Source organism: Podarcis melisellensis (genome assembly GCF_964234715.1).
Source record: "Podarcis melisellensis genome assembly, chromosome: 14".
Taxonomy (NCBI): Eukaryota; Metazoa; Chordata; class Lepidosauria; order Squamata; family Lacertidae; genus Podarcis; species Podarcis melisellensis.
This window is the reverse complement of record NC_138546.1, coordinates 18,198,493-18,211,820: the sequence shown is the minus strand read 5'-3', so window position 1 is coordinate 18,211,820 and position 13,328 is coordinate 18,198,493. Positions and strand designations below refer to the sequence as shown.

The following is a 13,328-nucleotide window of genomic DNA, read 5'->3' as shown; positions in this document are numbered from 1 at the left end:
TCAGTATTTCATAGATTCTCTGTATCTTCTTTCATACCCTTTTATAACAACCCTGTAAAACAGGCCAGTATTGCTTTATGCATATATTTATTATTACTTTTCCAAAGCACCTTTCCTACAAAGTGTTCAAGGTGGCACACACAGCTCTCAACTCCCATCCTTACACCTCCACCCCCTAGAGTTGGCACACCTGGTACAAATGGACTTGAGGTGAAGCCTGTGCCCTTGCAGATAATGCGGGACTCCAACTCCCAGCAGCCAGGGATGATGGTCCAGCAACATTTGGAGGGCCACAAGTTCCCCATTGCTGCATTCAATCCATCCCAAAAGGCTTCTGCCTCCAGAGCCACCACAGACTGGGTCCAGTTGTGAGCTTGCCACCCCTCCTCCCCTAGACCTAGAATGGACAGAAAGAGTCAGTTCCCTTGTAAGGGGAAAGTATTGAAGGAGAGTCACATCCCTGCCCCCTGCAATGTTTATTTACAATTATACAAGTTGAGCAAGAGAGAAGGGAGACTCCCAGGTCTCCAATAGGTCAGAGGTTGGTGACATTTTGGGGGCCAGTGGAAAGATAATGACATTTCGAGATAGTGCTGGGGGTGGGTGGTATAACACAAAATGGCGGGTGTGTGTGTGGCATGAGAGAAAATGGCCGAAACAGGGGGCATGGCATAAAAGAAAATGGCTGCCACTATTGAAAGAGTAGAAAAAGAGACAGGAACACAAAATGGTGCAGACATTGCTCCCACCCCCGATCTTATGCATTGTCAATTTTTGAGGGGATATTCATGGGAGCCATGGTGGGCACAGGGCTAATGGACCCTGCAATAGGAAAAAGGCCGGAGCCCATGTGAGAAGAATTAAGATGTTGCAACGCTTCTGAACCCTCATAGACCACCAAAATGGTCAGTGTCCACCACCCTCCGGTTTGCTTCGCTAGGATGCTCTCGGCTGGGATTCAGGTCCTCCTGGCAGGTTTCAGAAGTCCAGTTGGCCAGCAGGTCACTGAAATCTGGAGGGTTGCCATTGAGTATACAGACAGGGCTGAGGGACGGCTCTTTCCAGAAGGACTGGGGCAACTTCCTGCCATGCATGGGGGCGATGTGGCCATACTTCCTCTCCAGCCTAAGCTTCCTGTTCTCAGAAGAGGCTCGCTGCTTGACGCACCTGACCAGGGCATATTCAAAGAGCTCGGCCAGAGGACCCATCTTCTCTGCATCCTCTTTGCTGCAGACAGATCTCCACAGCTGCCTCTCCAGCTGTGCTGGGGGCTTCGAGGGGTCAGGGAGGTCACTGCTGTCGTCTTCTTCCCCAATCTGGGAAATCCTGACTAGGTCAGCATAGTACAGAACCTGCCCTGACAGCTGAGGGGAGCGGCGGTCCTCGTAGATGTTGCAGGACTCTGACCCTTCCTCTTTGCTCTTCCGGCCGAAATATCTCTGGATGTCATCGCTGATTCGCTCAGCGAACCGAAGGAGCTGCAGCGTCACCTCTGTGTTGCTCAAGCTGGAGTCGGCACAGCCTCTGTCTGGACTGCAACCTGCAGAATTGCCTACTGTTTCCATATCCTCCCTCTCTTCCTCCTCCTCCTCTTCCTCCTCCTCTTCCTCGTCTGCCTCCATTTCCTCCTCCTCCTCTTCCTCCGATAAGTCTTGGAAAATCATTTCCTGGCAGGTTGTGGTGGATAGGAACGAATTCCGGAATGCTGTGGGCAGCTTAAATTTGCTTAGGCTTTGTATAACCCCAGCGGCCATTTCCCCCGCTCCTATCTCCACGCTGTACAAGTGGTTGAATCTGGACTAAACAAACAGCGAGGAGAACAAAGCGTCAGGTGTCTGCCAAGGAGAGGGAATGCACAGTATAGCTATCTTTTGTGGTTATTATCATCCTCTAACAGAGAACTTGAGTGGTGAGTGCTGACAGAACTGGACCCACTGAGAAATTAGGAGGAGGTATTAACATATTCCTGGAGCACCCACTAGTAATAATTAGTACACTGTAATTTAAAAAAAGGGGGGTCCAAAAAAACAAAAAACAAATCAGAACTCCCCTCCCCTCCCCGCAACAGCCCAGGGCCTACTGGGTATGCTCTGTGGCTTCCAGAAACTGTAAAACAGGGGTTGGGGAAAACCTTCCAGTCTGAGGGCCATATTTCCTTCTAGACAATCTTCTCGGGGTCACATGTGGGCAAGGCCAGAAGCAAAAGCCACAAATGTACACTCATTCATTCATTATATTTACATCCCACCATTTCTCCCTGAGGAGCTCCAGGCGGCATACATGGCTCTCTCCCTCCCCGTTTAATCTCCACAACAGCCCTGTGAGGTAGGTTAGGCTGAGAGGCAGTGACTGGCCCTAGGTCATGCAGTGAGCTTCGTAGATGAGTGGGATTGTGAACCGTGGTCTCCAAGGTCCAACACTTTAACCACTACACCACGCTGGCTAATTTCTTCATGCACTGGCACAGTCCTTTACATCTTCCATGCAAACGAGGCATTATCAGACTTCCAGGGCACATTCCAGCCAGGCAAAAGCAGCTGGTTTGAGTGTTTGTGAAACTGGGCCAGCCAGGGAGGGTGTATTGAATTAACAGGAAATAATAGTAATAATAATAATAATAATAATAATAATAATAATAATAATAATAATAATAATAGAAAAATGACTTCAAAGTTGTTGTTCTTTTTAATGATAAAAGGAAACGGAGGAGGAGCTTAAACTCATCTGCCAACAATGAGCATCTGGACAGCAGACCAGTGCAAGCACATAGGCCACCTGGTCACAGTTGTCCCTTCCTTGCTGAGGTGATACCTATTCTAATTCTCTTTAAATCACCACCTTCTATCACTTATCTGCCCCTTTCACATGGGTGGGGTCCTTGGTCCCCAACGGCATCTTAGAAGCGTGGAACTTATTCCAAACTGACTGTTTAACTTCAAATTGCATGTAGGGTGTATGCCATTTTTATTTTAAACTCCCCCACATCAAAAGCTCCATGCATGCAGAAAGCTCGCCTGTTAGGGAACGGGATAGATGAAGGACAGGGAGCTTGCAGCCCCTGCTCCTTCACTCCCATCACCCTGAGCCAACACGGCCAATGATTGCGATGTGAGCTGTTGTAATCCAAGAATACTGGAAGTTTTCATCCCTGAGCTACCCTTTCCCCATGGTCTGCTAGCGTGCTTCATGCAGGGAGCTATAGATGCGGAAGAGCTTTCAAAATAGGACATCATCTGTATACACTCTAGACAGCAAGTATGTGTGGCTAAGTGGTATCAGCTCAGAATTCTATCATTATGCTTAATGTCCTCATTCTAATGCCTGGCTTATGTGCTCCAAAATAAGAACATAGGACAAGCTTGCTGGATCGGGCCAGTTACCCGTCTAGTACAATATCCTGTTCTCACAGTGACCACCCAAATACCTGTGGGAAACCCTCAAGCAACACTATCCCCTCCTGTGGTTTCCTGGAACTGGTATTCAGAAGCACTGCTGCCTCCATTCATGGAGGCAGAACATAGTCATCATAGAATCATAGAATTTATTGATTGATAGCCTCCAGAAATCGGTGGCCTTTACTGCCTCCTGGGGAGGGGTCCTAATTATTTATTTATTTATTTATTTATTTATACCCCGCCCTCCCCGGCCAAGACTGGGCTCAGGGTGGCTAACATCAGGTATAAAAACAATTGATTAAAATACAACTTAAAAACAAGATTAAAATACTACTTAAATTGCAGCCTCATTTCAGTGGGCGCCCAGATCAAAAACTGTTTGGGTGGAGAAAACGTCAAACCAAGGCCAACTATCCAGACTGGTCCTACGTGGGCCAGAAAAGCCAGGGAAGTCCCCAAATAGGGGTTCCATCACAGAAGGAAAAGGAAAGAGGGGGAGGGAATCAGGCTGGTTCCAAGCCAAAGGCCAGGTGGAACAACTCTGTCTTACAGGCCCTGTGTCCTAGGACGGGGGAAACCAGGTTCAAATCCCTATCTAGCCATGAAGCTTGGTGGGTAACCTTGAGCCAATTGATATTTATTGGGCTAGCCTACCCCACAGGATTGTGGTGAGGATAAAATGCAGGTGGGAGGAGGGTATTGCCAGGTATGTGCCTTGAGCTTCTCGGATAAAAGACAGGCCACAGGTGTAATAAGTCACAAAATGGTCTCATTCTTGTGCATGTGCAGACCACGTACACAGATGGCTTCATAGTTTGTGGCAGTTGAAAAGAGGACATAGGAAGCCACTTCATATTAAATCGCACAATTGGTCCATCTAGCCCAGTAATGGCTACACTGACCGGCAGCAGCTCTCCAGCGTTTCAGGCAGGGGTCTCCCCCCCACCTTACCTGGAGATGCTGGAAACTGAATCTGAGATCTGCCACTGAGCTACTGCTGTTTCCCCAAACACGGAGAGCTGTCTTATACTGAGACTGAGTCAAATCACTGGTCCATCTATCTCAGTTGTGTCTACACTGACTGGCAGCAGCTTTCCAGAGTTTCAGGCTTTCTTAGCCCTACCTGGGACCTACTGCATGCAAAGCAGATGCCCTACCATTGACTTACAGCTCTTCCTTCAAGCTTAGGAAGTTTCCTTATACTAAGTCAGACCATCTAACCCTGTATGGCCTTACACGGGCTGGCAGCAGCAGCAGATCTCTAGTGTTTCAGAGAGGAAGTCTTTTCCCCAGCCCTACCTGGAGATACTGGGGACTGGACCTGGGACCTACACGCAAAGAAGGTGCTTTACCCCTGAGCTACAGCCATTCCCCTTGCAAGGTCTTCTCTCCCCCGTCTCTCCACTTACCTGTCCACTGCAGCTCAGCCCCACACTTCTCCTCTGCCAACTCTCAGCCCTTCCACCTGGGGCTGAAGTATTTATAGTGGCACTGCGAAACTGGGGACTAGCAAATATTTGGCGGCTGTATTGTAATCGTAGACTCGGTAAACAAAACTCTGGTTTGCTTTAATGCCCGGCAACGGGAGAACACTGTAGACAAGGAGCCTGGGAGGACGGGGAGATAGGGCTCACCTTAATGGTTGACTTCCTGGGGGATTTTCGAGTGTTATTCCTGCCGGTCCCCCTATTAGGTCTGCTGCCACAGCTGGCAAACCTCACCTCCTCCCCGGCTCCCAGCACACGTTGACAGAGGACTTCTTATCTCCAGTGTTGATTTGGAGACGAAATCGAGCCTCGTCAAATAGGCATAAAATTAAATTTCATGGTATTTTGACTCCAGGAGTAGGCATCATCTCCAGAAGCAAGTAACGCTTATCCGACAACGCCTGTGCAAATAGTAAGATGCCAAGCCAGAAGAGGAAGGTAACTAACTGGCGACCGGGGCAAATCGGTCAGATTCATTGTTCTGAGCTTAGGTTGATTTCCACATCAGTTTGCATCCCTATTGGCATTCCTTGAAGACCCGCCTACAGTATTTAGGCAAGCTTTCCTCTGAGCTTCAACTTCCTGCCCCAACAACTGTTTCTGCTGCTCTTTTAACTGCTTGAAGTATTATGCTTTCCAACGGGCTTCTTTTATCTTATTATAGTTCTAATTATGGGTTTTTTAAATTGTTTTGTTTGAATTATTTTTTATGGGGCACTTTGTATGGACTTCGTAGCTGGTTTCATACTTGTAAAATATAAATAAAATAATTATTATAGTTACCCTTAAACCAATAGTTGTAACTATACATACCTGTACCTTCTTTTTCATGGTTTGGGGTGCATTTTCTCATTTATTGATGAGGCCTAAATGCCCTCCCTCCAGTCAGCACCTCTCCTACCACCCCTCAGTTGCAAGGCTATTCTGCAGGCTTCATAAATCAAATTATTACGTTGCTTCCTGTGATTTACCATACAAATTGGTGCCCATAAATCAATTAGAACGGGAGGTGAGGCAGGCTGTCGAAGCCATTATCTTCAACCCATTAGGGATGGGCTTCATTAGGGTGAAGAAAAGGCCAGGGCTCCTTTAAGAAACAAAAACAATTCTAACATATGCCCCTTTTTTATACAGTGGTACCTCGGGTTAAGTACTTCGTTCGTTCCGGAGCTCCGTACTTAACCTGAAACTGTTCTTAACCTGAAGCACCACTTTAGCTAATGGGGCCTCCTGCTGCCGCTGCACCGCCGGAGCGCAATTTCTGTTCTCATCCTGAAACAAAGTTCTTAACCTGAAGCACTATTTCTGGGTTAGCGGAGTCTGTAACCTGAAGCGTATGTAACCCGAGGTACCACTGTACTCCTTTTCTAACAGCAAAATGTCTGGGGCTACTCCTGGCTGTATGTGGCCTCAGGGCTGCCTGGTGGGCAAAATATATAAACCCACAGAAGCACTCCTTACACTGATCTGCAGACCCTTCTAAGCCAGGGGTTCCCAGACTGTGGTTTGTGGCTCATTGGTGGTGCACACACTTCATTCAGAGGGTCTGCTGCATGTTCGCATTAGAAATACACATTGGTTTGTCACTGTATCTTTTATTGCTTCTTCTATTGCCGAGTTAAACTGTGGAACTCACTTCCACAGGAGGCAGGATGGCTTTAAAAGACGATTAGACAAATTCATGCAGGAGAGGGCTATCAGTGGCTACCAGATGTGATGGCTATGGGCTGCTTCCACAGCTGGAGGAAGTGATGCTTCTGGGTACTAGTTGCTGGAAGCCACGGGAGGAGAAAGGGCTCTGGTTTCGAATCCTGCTTGCTGGTTTCCTACAGGCATCCAGTTAGCCACTGTGAGAGCAGGGTGCTGCAGTGGCGTAGCGTGGGGGGTGCAGGGGGTGCAGGGTGGGCCAGCCGCACCGGGTGCAACATCTGGGGGTTAGGGTTAGGGGGCGCAAATTACTTGCCTTGCCCTGGGTGCTGACAACCCACGCTACGCCACTGGGATGCTGAACCAGATGGACCACTGGCCTGATCCAGCAGACACTTATCTTGAGTTTTATTATATTACAGATCAGAACTCTGCGGAACGCAAACTGTACCACCACAAAAGAAGCAAATTCAAAAATAGAGTTAAAGAGCATACATCAACTACACCTTACAATTGCTACAACAGTGTTATGAGTTTGTGGGTACCAGACTTCTAATCCCTGAACCCAGTGTTGTATATCTACATCACAGAAAAGGCGGTCTAAAACAGAAATTTGAATATTGTTTTTCCTCCTGTCTGGCAGGTTACTTGATTAGATTGCCTGGGGAGCCTGGCCATTCTTTTGTAGTGATAAATACTTAGACCTGGGTCAGGTCACAGGCTCACACCCTATTCATATCTTAAATGTGTCCTTAAGACAGGATTTGTGAGGAAAAGACAATGGGAGGTTTCCCATTTTGACCTTGCAGAGAAAACATTTACTCAGTTTAGGAATGAAAATGGTTCCAGGTTGGCCTTCCTGTGCTGATCTATGTACGTGCTTGGTTGGTAAACTTATGAACATTACCATATATCTAAGACCATAGAATTCCTATCACACCAGCAAGTGTTAAAAGCTATTTGAGCATCCTGTGTGATGGGCTATTAAGAGAACAGAGGAAAGGGGGCTCTGTGTCAGATGCCAAATGGGTGGGGCCCCTCCTCCAGCTCTCAAGATAGTTAGAAGGAAAAGCCTGAGTTTGAGAGCAGAGTTACCTGAGCTAGAGGTTGGAGGCAAAAGTTGCAGGCTGCTAAGGCAGAGAGAGAGAACCTTGGCTGATTTGCGTTCGAATCCAAAGCTGTGGCAATGGGAGAAACAAGACCCATTTGGGATGCTAGCTCCATGAAGCCCTCCATCGCAGAATCAGATTGTATATATGTGTAAATGAACCATATATCCTAAAGATACCACAGTCTCCACTGTGCCTCATTTCCAAAAGGAAACACAAACCCCTGGAGATTGGGGTGGCATGCAACAGCAGGTAGGGAAATAATGAAAGCCAAGACCCTCAGCAATGGGCAAGTGGTCCAGAGGGCAGAATTTGGGGGCCACTGCTTTATACAGTTTGTGTCTTGCAAAGCCACACTCTTACTATGGTTTGATTGATTGATTGTTCATCATCACTGTCTTCATGTTTCTTTCTTTCTTTGTTTACAGACACTGCTCCCACCCTGGAATCTAAACCCTAACGGCAAGGTAAAAGAAGGTGCAGCATTTTAAATTCCAGGGGTTCTTTTGCTGCACAGACTGGAAGGTGGCTCCCCCTACCTTCTCTCTTCCCTTGCTGGTCCCTTGTGCCTGGAACTTGTGCCTTTCGCAAGTGCCCTTTGCACAAGCGACATGCAAGGACCCGGACCCACATGGGAGCACTTATGACTTCTCCAAACATTCGCGCTGGCAGCCCTCCTGCCTCAATAGCCACTATCTAGCCCATTTGCTGGCTTGACAAACATGTTTAGATACACAGACAGATCGGAGCGGCAACTGATAAGCCAAGCCAGTCATCACCCCTTCAATATGCTCCTCTGACGTCACTGTGGCTGCCTCCTCCTCCTCCTCCTCCTCTTAGGACAAATGTGGAGAGAACTACAGCTAGCTTTGGGGCACTTGGGTGGGGTGTATGGTAGGGACATAATTGCATCCTGCGTCCATCACCTGAAGCAGCTGCCTTATGTGACGCTTCAAGTTACAGACGCTTCAGGTTACAGACTCCGCTAACCCAGAAATATTACCTCGGGTTAAGTACATAATTCGTTCCGGGGGTCTGTTCTTAACCTGAAACTGTTCTTAACCTGAAGCACCATGCTAGCTAATGGGGCCTCCTGCTGCCACTGCGCTGCCAGAGCACGATTTCTGTTCTCATCCTGAAGCAAAGTTCTTAACCCGAGGTAATATTTCTGGGTTAGCGGAGTCTGTAACCTGAAGCGTCTGTAACCTGAAGCGTCTGTAACCCGAGGTACCACTGTACTGGACACCTTGCTCCATTCACTTGTATGGGACATAGGAAAAGGCCCGCAATTGAGAAAACATGGTTAGAGACCGTGCGAGAGACAGACAGACAGACAGACAGACAGACAGACAGACAAGCAGGCAGGCAGGCAGAGAAAAAGAAAGACATAATTGCCCCTCATCTGAAGCAGAATACACACCATACTTTAAACCACAATTAAAGGACATGGCTCCCTCCTGGGAGAATCCTGGGAGCTGCAGATTATCTCTCCAAGGAACTACAGTTCCCAGCACCCTTAACAAACTGTGCTTAGATTCCAGTGCCTCAAGTGGACTAGGGTAATAATAAAATCATATGTGGTGGGAATGTAAAGTTTTTAAAAAATGTAAAAAAAAATTGGGAAATGATATATAATGAATTGAAGAAAATGTTTAAAATGACATTTGTAAAATAATAATAATAATAATAATAAAAACCAGAAGCATTTTTGTTAGAGATTGTAGGACAAGACCTGCCAAGGAAAACAAAGAATTTATTTATGTATGCAGCAGCAGCAGCGGCGGCAAGAGTCTTGATAGCACAAGGATGGAAGAATGAGGGAAACCCCAACAAAAAAACAGTGGCAAGAGAAATTGATGAACTATGCAGAAATGGCTAGATTGACATACAAACTGAGAGATAAAGATAACTGTACCTTTAAAGAAGAATGGGAACTTTTCCACATATTATTTAAAAAGACAGCAAAACGAACTGGACTCCTTGGCAGGTTTTGAATAAACATACACAAATCTTTTGATTGCTAATGTAGTGGATAGATAATATAAGGATTTATACAATTGTACAGTATGCAGAGAACAATATGAGTTGAGAAATCAGAGAGAGGAGCTGAGGGAAGTCTTGGTGGGAGGGAGGGAAGGTTTGATGGGGAGGTGGGGGGAAATGGGGAAATGATGAATATGAGATGCTTTGATATGTTGCTATATTGAAATTGTTAATAATTTTTATTTATTTTTTAAAGAGGACTAGGATGATGGGGAATCATGCTCCCCTTTTTGAAAGGGCACCTGCCTTCACCGTCTTGGGTTTCGCCGCCCTTGGGGAGCTGTAGTCCCGCTCTTGGTGGGTGGGTTGGCTGACAAATGGCAAAGGGAAAGGTGGCAAGAGCGTTAGCTGTGTACCCAACTCACTGAGAACAGCTTCTCTCCTTCCCCCTGTTAAAAGACAGCCACTCCGCGCCGCCATTCCTCCAACTAATAAAGAGAGTTTTGACAGCGCAATATGGGGCCACAGAGCATCTGTCTGGGCATATGCTTCCGTGGCGAGGCCTCGGGTTTTCTCATTAAAAAAACAAAACATAAACACCGTTCACCTTTCTGCGGAGCCAGCTTCTGCCTTATCACAGTCGCTTCTGGAAGCAGCAGCAGTCGGGGTGGCTGTGGGTCAGGGGCTGCAGCTCCCTGATCCCTATAGGAGGATTCTGGGCCCTCTTCTTGGTCTCCATGCAAGAGTGGAGGAAAAATCAATAGCTCCAATATGTCAGCACTCCAAACGAGCTGCAATAATATGACACCCACCATTAACCCCACAAGCACTCCAGCACAACTCTGCCCATTAGAAGGAGCAGTAGGTGGAAAACGTTTGGCGTGCCTGTATTCACCGGGACCGTAAGAGCAAAGAGTTAGTGCGCTGGTCTCTGGGATGGGTGCCTGAGGATGTGGCGGAGCTTGCTTAAAGAATCACAGGAATCTCGGCTAAAGCATCCATGTCAGAGACCCACCCAATCTCTGCTTAAAAACCTCCATGGAAGGTGAGTCCACAACCTATTGCAGGAGTCTGTTCCACTGTCAAACTGCTCTTACTATCAGAAAGTTCAGGATCGGATGTTTTGCTCTCCCTGTTTCCCTGAGCATTTCATGGGGATCCCTTTTACTCTGGAAAATATGGTTTGTTTCAGATCCATACCATACATTTCTGTAGAGGTAGGGCCACAGCTTAGCAGTAGAGCAACTGCTTTGCATGCAGAAGGTCCCAGGTTCAATCCTTGCTGTCTCCAGGTAGCGCTGGGACTCCTCCCTGAATTTCTGGACAGCCACTGCCATTCAGTGCAGGCAACACTGAGCTAGATGGACCTGTTGCCTGACTCAACGTAGGCAGCTTCCCTTATGCACCATCCTGATCACTGACAGCTTTTGGTGGGGAACTGCTGGCGGCTCCCCACTTGCCCCTCTGTTTTGGTTGGCCCCGACCAAGCATTTATTGTGGCAGGTCCTGCCCTGTGGAACTCCCTGCCTCTAGAGGTTTGGCAGGAATTGTACCTGCCATCTCTCAGGTGTCATCTGAAAACTGTATTGCTTAGGCAGGCCTTCACAATACAATCGTTTTTCTTTTTAACCCGCCAGTATTTACTGAAGTTTTATTGTCGTTTTTACTGTTGTTGGGGTTTTTTTAACAGATACTTTTACTGGTTTTTTATTATAATCTTGTATGTTGTAAACCACCGTGATATATTTTTATGAAAGTGTGGATTACATGTACATATATATATATATATAATTGAAAGTGCTCTTGTAGAAAAAGAAAAGTTTTTGTATATCGCATCGGAGTGTTTTTTTTAATTAATTGGCTTAGAAATGCTTTTAAACAGACAAAGAAATAAAATTTCATTGCCTGTCAACAAGACCTTTTAGCTGCTTGTGTAAGACAAACATGCCATTTACTGTGCAATAGAATCAATTGACATAAATCCAGTACTAAAAATGGCAACATGGCGAAATCCTTCGCAGAATATGTTGGTCCCCAGGCCACTCAAAGCCACCATAACAGTAAGATTTCAAAGGAGATAGATAGGTAGACAGACAAATGGAAGCCAACTGAGGATAGGACTTCTGTTTGGTGAAGTGGGCTCTCTAGACTGCAAAAGCTCGTGCTGTAATAAATCCCCAAGGTGCTGCATGGAAGCTTGTGCCATCCTTAGTCTTTAAGATGCTACAAGTCACTCTGTTCTTTCTTCTGTTCATTTTTCTTTTGCAGAAAGAGGCTGTTGACGTGTCCAGAATAGAATAAGGGTGTCAATGCCCTCTGCTGTCTAGAAGCAGAGATGCACATCCCTGGATTACTGTCACCTATGCTGTCTGAGATACTGCTACAGCTCGATGCAGTTCATCAAGCCCAGGTTAAGGGGGGTGGAGCGGTGGGGAGAGAAGGGGAATGAAGCATGCCCCAAATTCAATTACAATCTTTTAAAATACTCACAAGGAGAAGGTTTGGCACATTTGGAAGCTTTTTGCAAGTAGGGAGACCACTTTTGCATTGAAGAGAAACGAGAAAACGCTTCATCAAAAAAGAGGATGCCGATTTGCAAGTGCATGTGCTGATTTACCATATATGTACAGATGCAACTTTAGATACAATTACTATAGAGGCAATGTAACTAGATATACAATACGCCTTGCCATAGTGGGGACCCTATAGCCACCCACGAGACTGCGGTGCTTATTCAGTCAATTGCCCAGGAGCTTGCAAATTAAAGATTCCTCCTGCTCTCCCTTCTAGTGGTTCTTTTATCTTATTCATAGAGGATGCCTTCAAGTAGCCCAGCAGTCCTTTTCAGACCGTGGCTCACCTTTAATCCAAACATACATTGCAGGATCCATTTCTCTCTCTTTTGCCTTGTGCTGTATGGTGTAATGACCCACCAGAGGGCTGTCCTCCGTGACTGTCTTCTGTTAAGTAGGAGACGTGTCCTGTTACAGAGAGAAGGGAGGCAGGGGAAGTCCTGGTAAGATGTCCAGGCTGAAATGAAACCCTGGCAGAATGAATGCACGATAGTCTTGTAAGCCGCTGTAAGTATCTGCGCTAATCACATAAAAGACAACGCTATAGATTTTGCGGGGGATTCATTAATTTGATTGATTGCAAATTGTTATTTCTGGATCTTTCTTAATACGTTTTATTGGACTTGCTGGTTCTGTAACTGGATTTGCAATGGCTTTTAGTCAAATACAATAAATGATTGATTGATTGATTGTCTTACACAGGGACTTTCCTTCAAGTCGACAAGGTGCAACGAGGCCTTGTGTTCAAATCTCGGAGTGCACTGCCCTGCATGTTTAAAATGAACATTATTTATTTTACTCGGACCACGTTTATATGCAGGTTAACCATAAAAAAAGTAGTCTGCACAAAACAGTCCTTTGGGAAGAAGGCCAGGATATAAATTTAAAAAATAAAAACACAAAAATATAAATATAACATGTTCATATTAAAAATACCAACAAAAATCAAAAACACTGAAGATATAATCAAAACCAACGAGCTGGCGGCGAGTCCAGGCTCCGCTCAGAACCGAACTGCAGCAACCAGCGTGCACTGCGGGCTGCGGCTAGGGACTACAACCCCCAGAGTGCCTTTCGCGCTGGCGGTTGGAGGAGGAAAGCGAATAAGACGGCGGCCGCCTCCGCCTCGGCTTC

The 13,328-nt window shown here is 46.4% G+C and overlaps 1 protein-coding gene and 1 long non-coding RNA gene across 3 annotated transcripts; one reads left to right on the top strand and one right to left on the bottom strand.

The window, feature by feature from the left end:
• Window positions 1–548: 548 nt before the first annotated feature.
• On the bottom strand, window positions 549–5,739 carry PERCC1 (proline and glutamate rich with coiled coil 1). Of its 2 annotated transcripts, none has more exons than XM_081888073.1 (2): window positions 5,696–5,739; window positions 549–1,799 (listed from the first exon to the last, which is right to left on the bottom strand). In XM_081888073.1, exons 1-2 carry the CDS (start codon window positions 5,711–5,713, stop codon window positions 888–890), a joined length of 930 nt encoding a protein of 309 aa, XP_081744199.1. In that variant the 5' UTR covers window positions 5,714–5,739; the 3' UTR covers window positions 549–887. The 2 variants fall into 2 exon arrangements, with proteins under 2 accessions (XP_081744199.1, XP_081744200.1); XM_081888074.1 differs by lacking the exon at window positions 5,696–5,739 and adding an exon at window positions 4,805–4,985.
• Window positions 5,123–7,656, top strand: LOC309356579. Its single transcript, XR_014162861.1, has 3 exons — window positions 5,123–5,320; window positions 6,952–7,102; window positions 7,477–7,656. It is a non-coding gene; the product is annotated as an uncharacterized lncRNA (long non-coding RNA).
• The last annotated feature ends 5,672 nt before the right edge of the window (window positions 7,657–13,328 follow it).